Source organism: Zootermopsis nevadensis, unplaced genomic scaffold, assembly GCF_977971745.1.
Source record: "Zootermopsis nevadensis isolate Lab colony 2312 unplaced genomic scaffold, Znev_1.0 Znev_ptg000022l, whole genome shotgun sequence".
In the NCBI taxonomy this organism is placed as follows: domain Eukaryota; kingdom Metazoa; phylum Arthropoda; class Insecta; order Blattodea; family Termopsidae; genus Zootermopsis; species Zootermopsis nevadensis.
In genome coordinates, this window is record NW_028259154.1 from 17,245,262 (window position 1) to 17,266,289 (window position 21,028).

At 36.8% G+C, this 21,028-nt stretch overlaps 2 protein-coding genes across 10 annotated transcripts in view; one reads left to right on the top strand and one right to left on the bottom strand.

The window, feature by feature from the left end:
* Positions 1 to 179: 179 nt before the first annotated feature.
* Positions 180 to 15,973, top strand: LOC110829103 (uncharacterized). Of its 6 annotated transcripts, none has more exons than XM_022062479.2 (9): positions 180 to 371; positions 725 to 982; positions 1,328 to 1,490; positions 2,756 to 2,927; positions 3,279 to 3,715; positions 5,768 to 5,837; positions 6,784 to 6,906; positions 10,378 to 10,474; positions 11,343 to 15,973. In XM_022062479.2, exons 2-9 carry the CDS (start codon positions 768 to 770, stop codon positions 11,392 to 11,394), a joined length of 1,329 nt encoding a protein of 442 aa, XP_021918171.1. In that variant the 5' UTR covers positions 180 to 371; positions 725 to 767; the 3' UTR covers positions 11,395 to 15,973. The 6 variants fall into 6 exon arrangements, with proteins under 6 accessions (XP_021918171.1, XP_021918169.1, XP_021918170.1 ...); XM_022062477.2 differs by having other exon boundaries at positions 11,347 to 15,973; XM_022062478.2 differs by having other exon boundaries at positions 781 to 982; positions 11,347 to 15,973.
* LOC110829107 (protein-L-histidine N-pros-methyltransferase) overlaps positions 3,744 to 21,028 on the bottom strand; it is a 174,798-nt gene continuing 157,513 nt past the window's right edge. For 2 of the 4 annotated variants that reach the window (XM_022062489.2, XM_087353319.1), the window contains 3 exons: positions 17,823 to 18,004; positions 16,723 to 16,965; positions 3,744 to 10,450 (listed from right to left, as the gene is read on the bottom strand). In XM_022062489.2, coding sequence (XP_021918181.1) covers positions 16,742 to 16,965; positions 17,823 to 18,004 — 406 coding nt within the window. In that variant the 3' untranslated portion in view covers positions 3,744 to 10,450; positions 16,723 to 16,741. Of the gene's footprint in view, positions 10,514 to 13,263; positions 13,307 to 16,722; positions 16,966 to 17,822; positions 18,005 to 21,028 lie in introns of all 4 variants that reach the window. The other 2 variants (XR_015536304.1, XM_087353320.1) reach the window with 2 other exon arrangements.

Consider the following 21,028-nt stretch of genomic DNA (forward strand, 5'->3'; position numbering starts at 1 on the left):
CACCACGTGATTTTTACCCAATTATTTCAAAGAAGACAATTCGCGGTAAGTACATCATTGGTTGAACTGACGAGACGCTCATTCCTATTGGTTAAAGTAACTAACTTCCAGTCCTGCTCAGATTACGCGTTACGGAAGTGACGCTTCTATAATCGATTGACATGCGCTTGCGCCCAAGGTATCGAATAGAATCAAGTAGGGCATTCGATATATCAATCAGCTGTTCCTTATACGGAGAGGGAACAGTTCAAAAGACATCTTTACGCTCCATTTCCGAAGACAATTCACCTGTTGCCATGGTAACAAGACGCAACTGGTCATCCTAAATACACTGATTATCATCTCATTTAAATATTCTTATCTAAACCGGGGTAAGTCCGCAAAACCACATGCCTATCAAGCGGATGGGAATAGGCAGCAGTAGACTGTTGTCAAGCGAAGCTTTATTTTGTAGTCAAAACAACATAAATTTTTAACACATATTAGTGTCTAGTGCCCTGTATTTATTAAAACACTATTTGGACCAATGTAGTTTACTTTAAATCACGTATTGAAAAGAATGCCATACAAATTTGAACTACAGAATCTCTGAGCCTTACTGCCTTTTCTATAGATATGTTTATAATAAAATGGTTCAGCTTGGTGATGAAATATGGTATTAAATAGATATGTTTATAACCCTTAAAATGGTTCGTCTTGGTGGTGAACTGTGGTCTTGTTTCAGGAACAATAATTCTGACATTCACAAGTCATTTTACATCATTGCAATGGATCTTACAGAAACAATGAAGAATATTGTTGCAAAAGGGATTCAGACAGAAATGGGTCCACCATTCCCTGGAACTGGTTATGTTACAGAGAAGTTATATATGTTGCTACAATTATATCTTCAAAATAAGGGCTGGAATCCTTCAGTTGAGCTCCTGCAATGCTTTACTGAGTTAAAAGAAGCTTCCATGTTGCCTAGTGCTGCATATCTACAGTAAGTTCAGGGATAAAATGGGCCATCATAATATCTCAGCGCAGTATTCAGTTATTTGAATTAGGTGCAGTGTGTGTTGAAGATGGCTGCCTTCTGGGTTGTTGTGGCATGTAGTCTGGTAGAAGTTTACCGGTATTTCAGAGGTCCTTGCCACCTCCATCATTGGGGCCCTGCTACACAGTGCAACAACCCAGAAGACAGCCATCTTCAGACTCACTGCTGTGAAACCCTCAAATCCTACATAGTATGTGTTGTTCCTATATCATTGTATGATACACAAGAGTACTGAATTTGAAATGGGCATAAAATTGTGCATAAACATTGCTGGAAATATTGTTTTTGCAGAATGATGGCCTCAAGAGTAGCACTAGATAGCCAAGGAAGACTTATTTTGAGAGAAAATGGAAAGATAATTCTTCCATATGAACATTTTGCTAATGCTGTCATGTTAAAGCATATGAATGGACCACATGGCCTTCATCTGGGACTAGAAGGCACTATCAGAGCAGTAAGTTGCTGTTTTATAAATAGATACTTACTAGATGCTTTTCTATGTACATAATTTCAATACATATAAAATCACTTTATTAAATAATATTAAAAAGTACTAATAATATGAAAATGAGATTGGTTATACTTCAGTGATTCCAGACATTGTGTTAAATGTGTAAATTTATAATTGATCAATTATTGGTGAAACATGGGTTTTCTTTTTTTCAACAGTGAACCTTCACTTAATTGATTTCATCTCTACCTTCTCTGATATTTTGTATTTTGAGACATACCCATGTCTTAGTTTTAAGTCCAGAAGTAGTGTCTTACACTTTTAATGTTCATGCTATTGCAAGAAATCATGTCTTATGTTATTGTAACGCCTCAACTTCAGAGACATGCAGTCATTCACTTGGTCATTGTATTTCCTTTGTTGAAATGTCACATGTAAGGTACTCATTCAAACATGTGAATAAGCTAATATTTTGACTTAATGTTTTATCTGTATTTTTTTAATTTGGAAAGTAGTTCTGCAGGTAATGTGAGGAGAATAATCCAGCACAGATTTCAGATGTTACACTTCCACACTGAGAAACTGAATGAATTACTTCAGTCTATATATATACATACTGTGTTGCATATAGTTGAGCATTCTTATTTTTATGTTTAACTTGCCATTAAAAAGGTGGAAATCACCAGATACTTATTAAATTCCAACAGAATTTATCCAAGCAGGAGATACAACACTACACGTTAGAGTCCACAAAGTTTCATTCTGTTTGGAGAAAGGAAAAAACTGTAATCAGCTATCAGCCATATCGGGTGGTTTAATGGTGAAAAACAATTTAAAGACAGGAAAAAACACCTTTGTGAAAGTCAACATTTGTGAATTAAATATTTCCTTATATTGAATATTGTTAATAAAGTTTAATCATTGTTAAATGTCATCACATTGAATTCATCCAGAATGAGATATTCATGTGAGGCAGGTTGACAGTGATAATTTACACATTTCTTTGAGCTGGACCAGACCATACTCAAAGTTTGCAAACACTTTTTAAAATGTTACCTGTTCACCTATTTGTGAGATACTCAGAGATTTGCTTGCATTTATTTTCCCCCCAAGTGGAATATTAGTAATTCTTACTTTGTAATCTGTAGAGTGTATCTTGTAACATGTATGTAACTATTTATTCTCTTTTCATACGGTGAATTGTCAATTGTACTTCAGTATTATAAAAACAGAATTATTTTACCTACCTGACTATTGATTGGTTATAGGTAATGGAGTCTTACACAATTGGCCGGGAATGTTTTGGGATGGAGAAGGAATTCATCATAGAAGTGGTTCAGAATTGCCCTAATCCTGCCTGCCGCTACTACAAGAACCAACTTGAATTGTCACAAAAGTCACTACATCTCAGTGCGCCTACATACATTTCTGAGTCTGGAGGTGAGGAGACTTGACAACAGAATTATCAAAAAGTCATATTTTGTCCATTTTCTATTTCATGCTGAAGTAAAAGTTATATCTATATTGAAATAAAGTGTCCTTATCATGGGCTTGGGAAATTTGGTAACTGAACATCCTGCAATTTAAATATAATACTAGCAGACTGAATACCCAATACTTTGTCTAAGAGAAATTTTTCAACTCTTTAAAAATGAATGAAATCATCAGTCATAAAATAATGTAAGACTGCATTATCAATTAAGCTTTAAAAACATTAATATGAGCCTAATATTTAATTCCCTTTTACTACAAAATATTTTAGCTGATGAAAGTTATGTGAAATGCCAACAGGAAGAAAAGGCTTGAAGATGGGGACACAAATGTATTCAAATGCAGGCTCAGCCCAGTTAGGAGTGGCTCCAGATGCAAGTGGGATGCTTCGAGGTGGGGCATACCCGAGTGGAGGACCTACAGGTGACTTCAGTGTGCCACTCTCTCATGCCCAGCAAGGGTTGCCTTTGCACCACCATGGTGCAAGTGGTGCTGGTACAGGACCAGTGGATCTGACAGGCCTAACTCCAGACAAACCACCCACATCAGTGTCCACACCAAATCGTGCACAGCAGATGCCTGATAAGTCTGGGCGACCAATTGGTGAGCCTGCACACAAACAGCAGAAGCAGCAGCACTATGAGCAACCTGGATCAGCCCCATCTACTGATCACAAGCTTACAGATTTTCTTCGGTCAAATCTTGAGAACCTGGAGGGGCTGTCCAGTGCAAATAAGGTAATTACATAGTAATTTCTTGAGAAAGTAAAGTTTTATGGTATTCCTTTATGTTTCTTATTTAGCATTTCAAATCTTACACTTATCTAGTAGACAAGCAGTTTTAGTCACATTCCCAATTATATTCTTAATAAATAAATACAATATAATGTTTATTTTATTGATGTGAAGTAAGACAGTAAAAGTAAATACGAAGTAAAATTAATTTACCCTAAAATTTATCCTTTTATCTTGTTGGAAAATGATTGTTGTTTGCAAGGCTTCCTCCTAAGAGCCATAAATTTTCTAGCATGTCCAAACATGACATGGAGGTGTCAGTTGGTTTAGTTAAAGAGAAAGGGCCATTTACTATATTGTGCAATTAGTCCTCACAACATACTCAGTTTCGGGCTCTTCCATTCACTATACTGAAATAAAGGGGATTCTTGACCCCATAGTCTTGATATTCTATGTATTTACATAAGCCAGTATGTAGTATGCTCGCTCATTTGAAAGCTACTTTGCTGTTTCATGTTATAATCACTGGGTTGCAGAATGCTGCCAGTTTCCAATTTATTGCCCTAGAGTTTTATTGATTTCATGGTGTATCTTTCTGGTTTTCTTGATGGTATTATTTATTTGTGCTTTATTTAACAATGGGGTCCGCAGTTAGCAGTTTGTAATGCAGGCAGGAGCTGTCTGTTCTGTATTTTTTTCTCAGTGTTATATATATTCTCGGCTTTGACAGGGCCATTAAATAAGCTATAAACATTATTCCTTTTCCATGTCTTTTTGTGTCATTTGCACATGCTAGATTTCATTTATGGCATCTGTTAAGGTGGCGACTGACTTGTAACATTTACTCGTAATGTAACATTCGCGGCGAGCATATTACATTACACCACAACTGGTGAGGCACATCGAATGCTCGTTTTGAACGCTCGGCTCGACTGTGCTCGTGTGTGCTCCATTCATTTCATTCAATATGTCGGACATGGAGGTTGTGTTATCTTTGTTTCATTTAATACGCTACTGTTATTTAAAGAACTCGTGAATGCTCGTTATGATGCCGCTCGACTGACTGACTGACTTGTAATGTAACACTCAAAGGGATTTGCGAAAAAACCGACAACACGATGGAGCGCCCGCGAGCGTGAGCGGCTCCGTTCGCTATCTTCACTTGTGTAATGCTCGATTTGTAACACGTTACATTACAGGCAAATGTTACAAGTCAGTTGCCACCTTTAGAGGCATCCCTTTGTATAAGTTTTATAATACAAGTTGCATCCATTTATATTTTCATATACCAGTAGTTAATAAATAATTCACTGATTCATAATTATTAATTAGTGGCTTATTTCTCATTTCTGTAATGTAACAATTGTTACTGTACTGATAGTATGTACTACATGCGATAAGATGTACATGAGTGAATTGAAAAAGGAAATAGAAACATCCATCTGTCAACAGCTTCGTAACCATCCTTTTCACAACATTCACTTCTTCCCTCTAAATGTAAACATTGTCAATTTGGATCATGCTCATGCAAGTGCAGAAGTTCAAAATTGCTACATTACATAGATACACATAAACACTGAAGATACAAAACAATATAGTTGACCTCACCTCCTTGGCCAATGAAACCATCATCATTATTAATCTGTTCTGAGTACTGGGCAGTGTTGGGCTCTTTGATATTATGAACAAGAATGTGTCTTTCAAAAGAGTTGTCAAAAGCATGTCTATTGTAGAATTTTCTCTTTTTTAAATTAAATGTCAGATTCACATCTTTCATGGCTAAATAGTATGTGCCCTGCTGAAGTATATTTCAGCTGATGTTAACCCTGTTCCATCAATCCTGCGGTTCATACGTTATTGTCATGCGATATAAATCTAGCAAGTGGTGTGTAACAAATTAATGAAACAATATAATGAAATAAACTACATCAAACACTTTGACAGAAATGAAACGGCAAGGCAGAATACTTTGGGAAAGATTGTAGAGTAATAGAAAACAATTCAAATGCCTGAGAATTATGTACGTATTCCTATGGATAACTTTCTGTCTTACAGGATCTTCTTGTTCTGCACAATGGTGCCTGGGCTAATGACAGTGATAAGCGAATTCCTTCAACCTCAGAAGGTGAGTGTTCAGGACATGAGAATGATTACAATGTTAGCATTAACTCTGTACTTTGGACATAAAGAATTCTTCTCGGACTACCAGCCACGTAAGGTGGTTAAATGGATAAAACACCAATGTTTCAAGAACCATCTTCATGCTCAGGGTACTGTAGTTGTAGGCAATTCCATCACTATTGGACAGTGTAACATAGGATAATACAGTATTGCTTGGCAGTTTTTTATACTAGAGATGAGAATTAGTGTTACTGCAAATATGCCTTGCAAACCAGTAGCATTATATCAAGGAACAAAATATTATTTCTATTGAAGATCAGTTCAGTATATTGTAATGTTCATTTACTTCATGAGTACAGTGCAGTCATTCTACTGATTCATTCTGTGTACTTGGTATGCAGTGTCTGCTTTTGTATTATACGTTCATTGTTATTGCACCTTTTACTTCATTTCTTTTTGTCCATGGGATGACCAAAATAGGTAGTTCAGCCAGGTACTAGAACACAAAGAATAGAAAGCTGGCAAGAAACCAAAATAGAAAAATTGTGTAAAGAAGAGATGAGACAGTTTTCACCCATTGATCGACATAAGGTCAAAGATGCTAGAAGAAGAAGATGTCCATTGACCTGATGAGAAGGAAACAATGCTAGATGAAGAAACATAAACAACATTTTAAAAACTCAGAAACCTTGTTTTTTCTTGATGCAGAATCAGTTTACAATGTCCACATGTAATATCATGTTCAATAATGAAAGCAGCTTAAATAGTTAGAAGTGGGCTCCCACTATAACAGAATCGTGGCACAAAATGAACATTTGTAGTGGACCCCAACTCAGGCCTACAAAAAACCATAAAATATGTTTGTGAATTCTAGCACTAGGTTGCAGATGTAGAAATTATTCTCCATGGGCAATGTTATATTTGTTTAGAATTTGTCATTTCTTTGTCAGTTGGTCAAGAGAAAATTGTCCGAGCATTTGCTGAGATAATGAAGAATATGTCTCGCATGAAGACCTGTGTCCGCCCAGCTATGTGCAAACCTTATGGAAAACAATCAGAAGCACTACAGAAAAGTATGTACCTACATTTACAGCTTACTTTTTGTTCAAGAACAGAGAATAGGTATTTCTTATGCATGGTACAAATTACAGTAGCCGTGGGTGTATCCCACAAGGGAATGCATAAAAATAGGAATTGTGATAATTTAATGAGTGGCTTAGAAATTTGTATTGATGGTAAATTGCACAGGAATAAAGGCAATGCAATAAAATAGAATTTTTTATTTAAACTAGCGCTGTAAGATTTTGAAAGTTTTTTATGCCCATTATGTAATCAGAATTTTGAATGCGTGAAGACATATCCCTCTCCATCCATACTCTGAATGTTATCAGAAGCTAGATTTCAACTAGAAGGCTCCCCAACATTACTTTGTATCCCCCCTGCCCCAGTTGCTGTTGCCTGCTTATTCATCGGGGTCTCTGAACTTTTAGTTAAAAGTCTACTGCACTGGAATTGAAACATGTGAAATTGTTTACTCCGATGTAGTACACATATTTTACAATTTGCAATTGTGATTTTACATACCTTATTTGCTGATTTACTACAGATACAAATCACGCCTTGTGTGTTTCAGAATTCACTTATACTATATGCCCTGTTTAGATTATTTTTATTGGAGGTGATGTAATTGAACATGTAGTGGGTCATTCCATAACTAATTATAAATTGAATTAACTTAGTAAGATTAACTGACCCAAATAAACCAATATGTAGCTCAAGTTAGAAATGGTTATGTGAAGTTTCAGAATTATTAGGTAGTTCAGACATATGAGTATAACTTAGATAAGGAAAACAAGAAATCTATACATAATTTTGATGAAAATCTTTCAGAAAGTGTTCTAGATGTAAATGGTTGAGAACTGGGTCATACTGAATTTTCAGGTTCTCTTAGCAGAAAGTAAGTTAGATCAGTGGTTAAATAAGTAGTTAATTATATATACAGTAGAATTAATAATGTATTTAATTTCAAAACAATGTGGCTAGAGTAAGCTCACAGTCATTTTGAGAAATCTGCAGTGTTAAAAGATAGATATATGACAGGGTATAAGATTGGTAGGTCCTTTTATAGTACAGAACTACAAATATTAATAAGCTTTAAAAATAATGGAGTAATACTAAACTCTGTAGTAAGAGAAGCTATGGAGTATTGCTTTGTATGTAGTCTAAATGGGAGAACATTTTAGAAAAACAATATGGGTACTGAATTATTTCAGTGTGGAAATTATTCCAATAACACCACGTCACATCACACTGAATTTCTGACATATCTTCAGTCACAGCATTACAAGAAACTTTACTCAGTAATGCGACCAGTCTTTAAAGTAATCAGCTTACAGGTTATACACATTAAGCTACAGACATTTTGTTTCCTATGCACGTGCAGAAAGTGTGTTACATATATAGTTTATCACATAAGGAAAATATTATATTTCTGGTATACAACTGACATTCAGAAGACCCTTACTGTTTGTACAAAGAGCCTTCACAGTCTGTGTAACTTTGTCTGGCTGCCTGTATATGTCACCTGGTTGTTCTGGGTAATCTTAATAGTTATACATAATAACTATAATTTTCCATATGCTTATACTTAAGCCTTAAAGAAAGAGGATTTAACAAGCATTTTAAATACTGAGGTTTCTGTACCCTTTGAATCTGAAGCTCGTCTAAACAATATTTAAGAATTCAGAATGTACCTCTAAGAGTAAACATCACTTCTCATTACAAGAACCAGTTTGTTGATGGAGATTAAGGATATAATACCTCTTTACACTGGGAATCATATGAAACCCATAAATACAAAATGAAGAGTTCATGACTGTTGAAGCAGGTAGGACATACAGTTACCAGTGGGCTTTAAAGACTTAAGAATGTTCCTTATAGTAGAATTTATATGAAGCTGGGTAATGATTATTCTTATGCCCCATTTAAATAGTGCACATATCAATTTCTTCAAATCTTGCACTTGATTCTACACTAACCCTCTCTTAAGGATACAATTAAATTAGCTGAATAATTCTTATCATGTACACGTCATAAATTTTTACAAATCACTAATATAAAAATATAAAATCATAAAAGAAGAGCCTGTACAAATTAATATAACTTTTATTTAAAGTCTCATAGTTTCATACGAAAGGTAATGGGAGCCAGAGCCAATTTCTTTTTGGAAGGAATGTACTGAAAATATTGAATAAGAATTCACTTACGCATAAATTGTTTGTCAGAGAAATCATCGTACGTACCATGCCTTTAGAATGGTTGCTGAAAGTAGTATCCTTTGCATGGTTGGTCTCCATCCTTAGTATGGACCTCAGACCACATTAATAGACCTAGAGGTAACATCCTTCTCTCATGTTAAGACTGATATAACAATTGAAATTTTGATGGTACCTCCTGAAAGAGGAAGCCTCAATCTTTCATCAGATATGAATTAAAAGTTCATTTTATATAATGGAATGTAATATTTTCCTTTGTTTGAAAACAAAAACAGGTTATTTGTGCAGTTTTCTTGTATATACAGGGGGAGATATTGTGTCTGAATCAGTACTTGTACTACAGACCCTCAATAAAATTGCATGTTGCTGAAATTATTGGAAATCTTGCTAGGTTGTGGACATAGATTTTAGTTAAACAGTTAATAGCATGTTTGTAACTAGTTACAAAAATGTGCATATGAGCTTTGTCCTGTCTCCATCTACATGTGCTCTTTTGCAGAGTATAATTAAAGTTTTGACAGCAGAATGCATTCTGTTTTCTCATTTGTGGTCCCTTCCATGGAGAAGTCATGAATAAGAAGAAGAAGAACTTGAGACAGAGATTTTAATAGAGCTATTTCTAGTCTGTGAAATCTCAACACATAATTTTTGACACATATTCATACCCATCAAACTCTCAAAAGGTTGAACTTACAAACTAGAGAACTTATATTTATTTACTGTACAAGGGTATAAATAAAAATAGCTGCTATTTTTCCTGGTCATGTTAAAACACAGAACCCTCCCATATCCTTTCAAAACATATTATGCTCATTAAAACATATTCAGTGATTTGACTTCCAGTCTATTATGTGTTTTACCTTGGGCCTGATGTATGGAATTTAAACCACAAATCAAATTATTGTTTTGCTTCAGATACAGTTTTTGGGGTACAATTTTGCAGTATCATCTAGTTGCAGAATACCATATAAAATGACTGTTTTATGGCTTGTTTTAGGAACAGTAATCAAAAGCAGCAAATTGGGTCATTTTTTAAAATAAATTAGCATTTCATATATGAATATCCCCAAGAGATGGATAGCATAATGTAAATAATGCAAAAGACAAGTCACAACTGCAAAAAGTTTGCAGCATGTTTGGGACTAGTGTAATACAACTTAATTCACAGCTTTGGTCTTACCTTACTTCTTAATTACTTTTAAAAATCTGAGGATAGATAAGGAAGTTCTTGGTTGTAACTGAAGGATATTTACTGTCCTGTTCATACAGCTCTTGTGGACACGATTCAGCTAGTTCAGTCTCTCAGGTCCTTCCTACCACCACCACATATTGCGGTCAGCAGCTGGAAAAATGAAGATAAACACAGGTTCGTGTGACAATCCTTTGCACTTGTGGGCATCAGGAACTGTAACAATGAATGAGTTCAAAATAATGTGTGCTCTACTCTGAACAGTATGACTGTCATACTGGTTTCTGTATGTAATACATAATTGCATGAAAAGAGAGGTAATTTTTTCTTATTCACTGCTGTATTTCTCCACACAAACAAAAATATAATGATTAAGTTTTACCATTCACTGTAATTAGTATATGGAAGGACAAAGGTAAGTAAGAAATTAAAGGTAATCTTATTGTGGGTTCTGACAATATATTTAGATAGTAAAAGTAAAGTTTGTCCCACTACGTGCCATACAGGCGCTTGGGGTGAGTGGAGGTATAGCTCCTCTCTTTCTTGACCTCGGCACTAGATGGGGGTGACTTCTGGCTGTTGATACAGCACACTAATAATAAATAATTGAATTGAATTTTGTTAATGGACTAGCCATTATCAATATGTCACAGTATTATCACTACTCAAAAGTCAGTAAAAACCAACTACATGAGGGAAGGTTCATGTTACTTTTAGCTTTTTTTCAGTGCTTCTAATATCATTTTTCAGTTAAACTGAAGTTGCCTTTACCTGTTGTCTTCCGTAAGTTATTTGTTTCAATAGTTCTGGCTATTCCTAAGTACAGGTTGCTGTACAATTATGGAAAATTATGTACAATTAAGATGAAATTGTTGGTTTTGTATTAAAGAAATATAAAAGCCTAAAAACACTTCGATATCTTTTTAGTGGTAATTACTAGCCATGCTGCTGTTTCTAATCCATATATTTTGTTGCACCTTATTTGAGTATGCAACAGGTAAAGGTTTCATGTTAATGGTTGTCTTAACTCTGTGATCCATTCTAGAAAGAGTGGGATGGAGGAACTCTGCGGTGATGCCGGACGGAAGATCGACTGATCCGAGCTACAGCATGACGACGCTAGGGACGATGAAGAAGGCGGGATTGGCGTCGATGGAGACGATATTCTAGTCAGACCAAAGACTCTAGACATGTGACGGAAATATCTGTGATAAAAATTTTGAGAAGGAAAGAAGAAAAAGCTTTTATCGCACATATGACATGCAAATTGTCGTTCTACAATTTCATAAAATGGAAACTCTAGATGACAGATTTTGCTTTTATTTTCTTTGTATATTTTATGGGCAGCATGACTAATTCTTTAGTACTTAAGAAAGCATAATTTTATTTGCTTTTAAGTGTACAGTAACTACTCCATTCCATGTTCTATAATTGTATGACAGTGATTGCCATTTCCTGTTCACTACGTGTCCTTTATTGTAGCAATAGACTTTAAATGTTACATACTCTCTCAGTCCACATATTTAGGAGTCGTATATTCTGACACTTGGTAGGAAGCTTCAGTCTGCAGGTTATTGTTGATTTAACACCATTCTGTGCTATCTTTGGAGTCAGCCAGATGGGATATAGTTGTTAATTTTTATATTTTAGACAGTTTTATCATAAATGTTCAGTATATATATATATATACATATAATAAGCTGCTACTTTTATTGCAAGGCTCCACAGAATGTCCATCCCCTATACTGTCTTACTTATGTAATGTAAGCTTACTTTGCAGTCTCTTTTTAAAAATCATAAATATTAAGTTATATTATATTGATCAGTATTAACTGTTAACCATTGGACATTTCAATATCTTTAGCGGTGAATTCACTAGGAAAGTATGAATGGAATTAGAGGTCCTTATTTGTGTACATTTGTATTTTATGGGAATGAAGTGGGCCTAGTATTTGGATGAATTATGGGCCTTTGGTTAATTTAAATGATGGTGATAAAGTTTCCAAAATTAGTCTCAAATTAAGCAACCAGAAGGCATATAATGTTGGTTGGTGAGTTTAGCAGTCATTGCTTTTTATTTACTATGAATCTCAAACTAAACTCAGTGCGTACATTGGCTTCATATCGTAAACAGAAGTGTACTAATCTATTTTCTGCTTCAGCATGTGGAAACTTACGGATTCTCCATGTATAGTTTGCCTACCATTGCATGCTTTTTCACATAATTATAAGAATTAAAGATTCCAAATTGGTCCCGCACCATAGCCGCGCGGTCTGAGGCATCATACTTCGGACCGGCGACGCGGAATACGCTCTGGTTCGAGTCTCAGGGGAGAAGAAATTTTCTCATGAGCTTTCGACCAGTGTATGGGACCAGTGCTAACCCAGCATCGTGAGGAAATTGGGGAGCTACAATGAGTAGTGTAATCCGGTCATGGAAACTAGCAATGGCTGGGGGTTCGTCGTGCTGACCACACGTCACCCTATATCTGGTTGGATGATCGTTCACCTCTGCTTAGGCATGTGAACGTGAGGCCAGCAGCCAGCTAGTCAGCTTTGGCTCTCAGAGGGCTGTTACGCCACGGATTTTTAAAAGATTCCAAATTGGGAAGCTTATAGATTCAACCATATCTTTGTTACTTTACACCACTGCCATGACAAAGCTTAATAAATAACTGCTCTTACTAGTAGTGAACGTTCTCGTATATTTTAAACAATAAATATTATGGATGTTCCATACAGTTGCTTATATTACATTCTTTTTATATATGCTCAGTCCTGTTATATCATGGCAGCTGCACGTTTTAATGCTGTTTTGACCAAAATGTATTTGCTGCTCTGGTGAATCTGTATGACTACCGATTTAAATTCTTGCCAATGTGATGTTATCTTATTATAGGCATTTTCTATAATTTGTTTTGTTATTACCCTGGTACAACTTAAAAGTCCCACAGTATTCAACTTACATATGTGTACATACTTCAGTTGGTGCCAGTATGACCCTGAGCCCTGTGCAGAGAAACAGGGTTTTAATATGTTGCCTTGAATTCACAAAGAACTCTTAGAAATGCTCATATTCTTGCCTACAATGGACACAGGAAGAAATGCCCAGTGCTTGAAATGGATAGGCGAGTTGAAACATACATGAAGATTTCTGTCTTCTGGGTTGTTGCGCTGTGTAGTCTGGTTGATGTTCACCAACATTTCAGAGGTAATACTGCCTCCGTCATCAGGGTGATTCATCTACAAAGACTACACAGCGCAAGGACCCGGAAGACAGAAATCTTCATACTCACCGCTGTGAAAACCTCAAATCTTACATTGAAACATACACTTTATACTGTTGAATATAGAACAGACAGTCTACTGGGATTACTCAAGTGTCGTTCCTATTTTTGTGAAAGGTGGATAATAAATTTATGAGTTCTGGCAGATGTTTCAATATTTATAAGTCTGTAATCATTAGTGCTAAGTAAGTGTTGTATAGGTATAGTGTTAAAGTAAAGTAAAGCTGTCCCACTATACGCCATGTAGGTGCTTGGGGGGAGATAAGGTATAGCTCCTACTCATTCTTGACCTCGGCACTAGATAGGGCTGAGTGGTTGGCATTAAACCCCGGCCTCGCTTTACCCCTGGGAAAGGACCCCGGTACCCATCGGATAGGAGGCCGGGTTGGCCCCAGAGCCGGTCTGGACGCAGAGGCTAGAGGAAAGATCCTCCGTCGGGGATCGAACCCCGGTCACCCAGTCCGTAGCCAGTCACTATACCGACTGAGCTACACCGGCTCAGGTATATTGTTAGTAAAACTTTTTAATTAAGCATTTGTATTTTCTAATAGGTAGTTCTTTATTCTTATTACATTAATTTTGGACAGATCTAGTACCTGCTTATATGTTTTGTGCAATATTTTCCTTTCTTGGAAGATTTGTTGATACGCTTGTTGCTGTTGAACCTGACTTTAAGAGGACAAAATACAGCTATAAAAATTACATTTTTAAATCATTAAACCCTGCAAGTTTTCTCTCTAAGTTCTAGAGATTCTGTGGAGATTGGAGACTATCGTCTTGAAGACATTTCATTATTTGACCGATACTTGAATGAAAAATTGCAGTTGACAGATCATCAAAGGATGAATTGATAGGGAACTATTTCATTCAACAGGAGAGGTGGGTTTAAATCTCTCATTCTGTTAAGCTGAATACGGATTAATTTATCCGAATGTACTGTAGCTATAGCAAATTATGATAAGTCCTGGCTTAAAAACTGTTCACTGAAACTCTTCTTCTTCGTAAGATATTCCTGCTTTATGTGAGCCATCTGAAACCAGGTCTATCCATCTATTTCTGTCTTCCCACAGTTCTTCCTTACTCGTTTTGCGTCCTTCCTTCCATGTGACATCTTTCATAAAATGTTGCTCCCTCCTGGGCATTTTCCTTTTACTTTCACATTAAATGTTCACAGAAAATAACTACCCCTATGCTTCATAAATTCATTGGAAAAATCTGACAAAATTATTTAATTATCCTTAATGTAGAAGACTGTGGCTGTATTTTATCCTCTTAAAAAGGTACAATCTTCATTTTTCATTTGTATATAAAGGGGGTTGAATATAAGAAATGATATGTCTCTGGAGGACTGGGATTTTCAGAAAGGTTTCTACTGAGTGGTCCACATGTATAAAGTGTTCCATAAACACATTTTTTGTCCATTTCAAGCACAAAGGAATACAGGTAAACCTCGATTTACGCTGGAGATGCGTTCCTGGACGAACCGGCGTAAATGGAATCAGCGTAAATTGAAACTTTTTATAATATAAATCAATGGGAAGTCAATGACATGCGTTCCCGGCACCCAAACATTGACGACTTAAGTTCCTCAAAAATTGTCTTTGCCTTATCCGTGATAGCAATTTCAGTCAAGGGAATGTTTTTTCGATTCATGTCATCCACCCATAGCAACAGTAATTTCTTGCGTTGCACTTACTCTCGTAGCCTGTTGCATTGACTGTTTTATCAGTACGAGAAACATTGTAAAACGTTATAAATAATAGTAAAATATATTTTTTTCGCTTTTTGACTTGCTGGTTTCAAAAGCAGCGTTATTCTGAAGCGGCGCAAATTGAGGTTTACCTGTATCATGTCGCATGACTAAGATGCCATGTGAGGGATCATTCAGTGTTTAACTAGATATTTAAGGAAAATAATACTCTCCTTAGATTTGCTTGTACTACTATTCAGAACGTACAGTGAGCTTTTATTATAGATCTTCTGTCCTAGTTGTTATTCTCTTCCAGGTTGTTGGATCTGTTGTACTGCAGGGGATGTAATCCTCGGCAACATAAAGAAATAATCCTATTCCTTCAAACTTATAAATAAATATCAAGTAATGGAAACTACATATTTATACTTTGTTAATAATTTGTAATGTGTTAAATTATTTAGTTATTCTGTAGTACAGAGCGCTATAAAATCCATGTAAACCCTTTGTAAGTCCAGTGAATGGGCAAATCAGCAGTTATTTTTTAAAATATGGTTTAACTAAAATGTAATGTTAAATTTTTATATACCGCGTGTAGGATTTATCATAACTATGCTTCAGTTAAGTAGCCAGAGCTTGTTTCAGTAATGTATACCATTTATGTATTTGCCAAGAAATAAAATTAAGCCTAAAGACACATCCCTTGATGTTTCCTTAGTAGTTTATCTAACTAACTAACTAGATGGCCTACCGAACCCGAAGGTCCATCACCGAATTAACCAAAGCCATCCAGCGGACCCTGTCCTGGGCCAACAAAATCCAGTCTCCTTCAACTCCAATCTCCCATAGATCCCGCCTGACATTATCCTCCCATCTATGTCTAGGTCCCCCAGCGGTCTCTTCCCCTCAGGCTTCCCAACCAATACCCGGTGCATACCTCTTGTCCCATCCATGCGCGCTACATATCCCGCCCATGTCATTCTTCTCGACTTAATAACCCTGACAATATTGGGGGAGGGGTACAAATTTTTAAGCTCATCTTAGTAGTTTATCATATGCATCAATTGTATTTCATGTCTGCACAACCATGCAAGCAGAGTCGAAGCAAGCAGCAGACCCCACCCCCTTCTTATTCTAATCTAAATTTGCATGTCACCCAAAAAACTGTGGGTGATAGGAAATTTGATTTCATTTTCATAATCTGCATAAAATTACATATACATCGAGTATAAACACCTCTGACAAAAACTTTGTTGAACAGTATAAATTAAAACAAATGTTGGATATGAAACCTTAAGACTTTTTCTTACTTTTATTATATGACAGAAACCAACCTGGATAATTCTGTCATTGCACACAGGTAGCGCTTTCGCATGATCATACTTTTACATTGAACATAATGTGCTCTTCCACTTTATTATATTATGATCCTTGACAGTCATACTTACTTTGACAGTTCTTGAATTATCAGCTGACGTCTCTCTGACCTCCTGAGGCTGACAACACGAACACAGCATCGTCTAACCAATAGAAAGCCTGATTGAGGTCGCCCTCGCAAAGGTACGGCACCCGAGACCAGCGCTCCACAAAGAAACCAGACGCTTCAAAAACACTGATTGCACTACTAGCCTGCTCCTCAAAATTTGAACCTTGAATCGGTAGCCATTCTGTTGGTCGATGATCCAGGCGACCTATAAATAATGCGATTATGCTTTAAACTTTAAAGTCCCCCCATGTGTTTAAGATAAAACATTTAGTCCACCTGCAGTGTACAATGTTCTAATTAATTGTGTAACATTTATTTATGGTATACCTATAGTGTACTGCAGTGATCCCCAACGCGGTGCCCGCGGGCACCATGACGCCCGCCAAGGCTTTTTTGGGTGCCCGCGTTGTTACGGAAAGAGGTTATACTGAATAATGAAGGCCGTTCAACCACGAACATCATAAAATCAAAGCTCAGATCTCGACTTACTGACGCCTATCTTGACGATTGTTTGCGAGCAGCAACATCATCCTACACTCCCAAATTTGAAAAACTGGCCGATGAAATGCAACGCCAATCTTCACACTAACTTCCCACTTGAGTAATAATAATTTTACTTATAAAACTACGTATTTTTGATTGCGTGATTTCTTGTATCATTAAACGTCGTGTTGTTTTGCGTATTATTTGGTGCCCATATCGTATTTGTCCAGAGAAAAGAAAATTTGGCTTTGTTAATTGGTTGGTGCCCGCCACGATCTCATAAACTCTCAAATGTGCCCGTAGGCACAAAAAGGTTGGGGACCACTGGTGTACTGCATCCGATTAAATTTCACCCACTTCTTACTGAAAATCTACTTACTATTGCTTTGGACATTGAAATGTTCTATCATATAGTTCAAGAGAATGAGAAAAATATGACTATGAAGCAGAGTTGCGTCCGATCAATACTGGCAGAGCTAGTATCCACACTCATTTATACAAAATCTGTAGTTAAGCCTCGAATTAATGAAACAACGAGAAGAAAATATTCACAGACATTTCTGTCTACTGTCAACTTACCAATTTCAACATAGGGGCTGAATGGAAGCACAAGGGCTACAACAACCCTACCACCTGGACTGAGAGAAGCTTTAAGTTCATGGAGGAGTGATAATGGTCTATCACATCGGTCCAAGAGGTTCAGGCACGTTATCACGTCAAATTTTATCCCTGCTCCAGTCCATGTCTCCACGTCTAACAGTCTGCAACAGAAAGCCAACCAACGGGCAATCAAATCACCCTTCTTTTCCATTTTGACCCACCACTACTGGAAAAACATTGTATATTAATGTGTGATATCTGTTACTTCGTAATGCTCTCAGATACTTCTGACTGCCACTCCCAAAACTGTTGAGAAAACGGAAAATATTAATACAGATCATTTCATTTCACAAGTACATCTGCTGTAACTTTTAAAATTACTTTATAATACAGGAGCGGTTGAACCAAGAATCTTTTAAGTTCGGCTTCTGATAACAAGAAAGAACAATGTGAAATACGAATCAGTATGACAGATAACGATTTCCAAAGACTTGTTACACGAAATAGGGTCAATTTAGCTAACTACTCCGGCTAAAAGCTTCCTCTCAATCTGTCCGACTTAACATCCACAGCACTCAGCAGACTCTATCTCCTTCCTTCATTTCCTTAATGCCATCTTCAGCACAGTCCACATTTCGGAAACAATATCCTGCTTAAAGATGTTCTTGAAGTTTACTTTGGGCGGGGGAGAAGGCGAAACGAACACAAACACCAAGTTCCAATTTATGTTGATGTGTAGACCTGAGGACGGTAGAACTTATAAAAGTAGCTTACATTAAAGTTGGCAACTTATTTATGCTAAGTGCAGTAGTTAAACTTGCGGCGAGTCGCTTGATGCTGTGGCTAACAAGTTGTCCTGGTGCTGTTACAAAGTTTTATTACAAGCCTACTAGCACCTCGAGGAAAAGTGTTTAAGGGGACAGTTAAGACGTTAAGACGATTAAGTGCATAGCCGGAGCAGGACGAGGCTCTATTTTCAAGGAAATTATACCATTCCAAACAGAGTACTTCTACAACAGGTGATTTTATGGAAATGCTGGATGTAAAACGAGCCCTGTTTTCGACGTGGAAAACATTTAAAGTTACGAAACACTTCTGCTACCACTAGGTAACTTGTAAGGTAGATATCCGCTTATAAGTCATTTTCTTCGACGTACATTAGGCCAGGCATGTGAAACTCGCGGCCCTCTTCGATGTTTTATACGGTCCGACTCGGTTCTCGAATTAATACGAGGTGGAGCTTCAAACGTTCCAGCTGTAACAAATTATGAGTTAGAAATGCAGCGTCAAATAGCGCCTAATCTCAAAATAGGAATTAATAAAACTAGGTGATTATGAATTTCCTAACACCTCTTATTTAGGCGGCACTTAGTTGACAGTGAGTCTGGCACATGGAAATCAAGAGACAAATACGCAAAGCTTTTTTCCCTAGATAAAATGTGCCGGTACTCAGGTAAGGCGAAATCACAAGAAATGTGCACGAAATTCGTACGATGATTGAGTAGACATACTGGTGACCCAGTTACATAAAAGTTTACTGCGAATGGAGTCCTACAGAAATAATTAATCTTCATTCATTCGTTTATGGATGAACGAGCTCTTCTGGCAGACTTTATAGGCCTAGATCAACACCTTCTAAAAGTCTTTACTCTCACCCACATGAAGGAAGATGCAGCACTTGAGCAGCGAAATTGAAATTACTTCTGCCTATACATAAACTAATACCATCGCCGTTTGTTTAAAATGGTTCCTACCCCATCCACTCTACTCTTCCAGTTCTGGAACACCTAGACCCAGCGTTTTTTGATGTGCCATTAAACCTAAACCAGGGGTAGGCAACCTGCGGCACACCTCGTTCCCAACACAGGGTTCACGTAAGTGTTGACGTTTTCGAGATGGCCTGATGAATTTTATGCCGTGTCGTCTCATTAACTCAAAAACCGTTCGGTCTATTGTAATCAGATTTTATATTATGAGTCCCTGATCGTCAGCCCCACTTCTTTTAGACTGTTTATAAGACAGCTTGTCAGAATTCACGAACTGAAAATTAATGAGCCAATAACAAAATTAATGAACCAAATTGCTATGCTATGCTACGTTTCATAACTTGATGGGCTTGTTAAGTTTTAATTAGGTCAATATTTTTCGATGTCACAGAGTTTCTACGACAAAACACACACGTACGCTCGCACGCTTGGTAAACACTATCCTAAGCAACCACGTCGTATAGTGGTTCGTGAACCGGTTGTAACTGCGGAAACATTTCTAGTGGTTGCAGTTTAGTTTCCTTGTACTATAGGCCCTACCTTACTGACCTGTAGAAAAGAGGGTGGTAAGATTATGTCCATTTACACCCCTCTCCCATTGGTCTATTACAGCTACATTTTCCGTAACTCTCACTTAAACTGCTAAGAACCTTACTTAATTAACACTAAAACTAAACTTGGAGATCTTATTCAATTATAAAACACTCTCCTGGAGCTCATGCTTTTTCGATATAAACTGTGTTTCCTGTCATATTATCGGCCCCACGTTAAATACTTGCTTTCAGCTTTCTTTCATAACTTTATAAAAACTACCTAAACACCGGTTTATCGTCTGTGTTCCTTCTACCAGAATTCAAAGAGCAATATCGCAGAAAACATCTTCATACCAATATAAAGTCTGGAGTAATATGAAGCCGTTGTTCTCTCAAGAATCTATATTCAATTTCTTCCAAACCAAGTACTCATTTCAATAATTAACATGCCCATATCATATCCCTATGCCATCTAGTTATATCAGGTTCTATTTGATTCTGACGATCCTTGATGTGCTTTGCGGAACGTGCGCGACAGACGTCCGCTGAAACTGAATCTGAAAATGCACTGCGAACCTGCATTCTTCAAGACACACACACGCATATGCACGTGTTTGTCGTGTTTCAGTCAACTTAATTTTCCCCTACCTGCAGCTCAGTAACCGCCAAGAAGCGGATCCATGTTGATATAAAATTTTTGAACATTATCAGGAGTCACTTCCTGAACTTCTGAACAACCCGTATATTCAAGTAAATTTCACTTTCATAATTTCTCCCAACTTCTGTTCACTTTAATCCTTCTAGAATCCACCAAAGGTTCGACTTATTTAATATGCTTTCATAACAATACCAACCAATAACAGAATTACGTTTTGCTAGTTGTCAA

Coding starts and splice junctions, on each gene's coding strand:
- LOC110829103 (XM_022062477.2), top strand. CDS start 768: ATGGATCTTACAGAAACAATGAAGAATATTGTTGCAAAAGGGATTCAG. Junction 983..1,327: donor CCTAGTGCTGCATATCTACA/GTAAGTTCAGGG, acceptor TTGTTTTTGCAG/AATGATGGCCTCAAGAGTAG. Junction 2,928..3,278: donor ATACATTTCTGAGTCTGGAG/GTGAGGAGACTT, acceptor AAATGCCAACAG/GAAGAAAAGGCTTGAAGATG.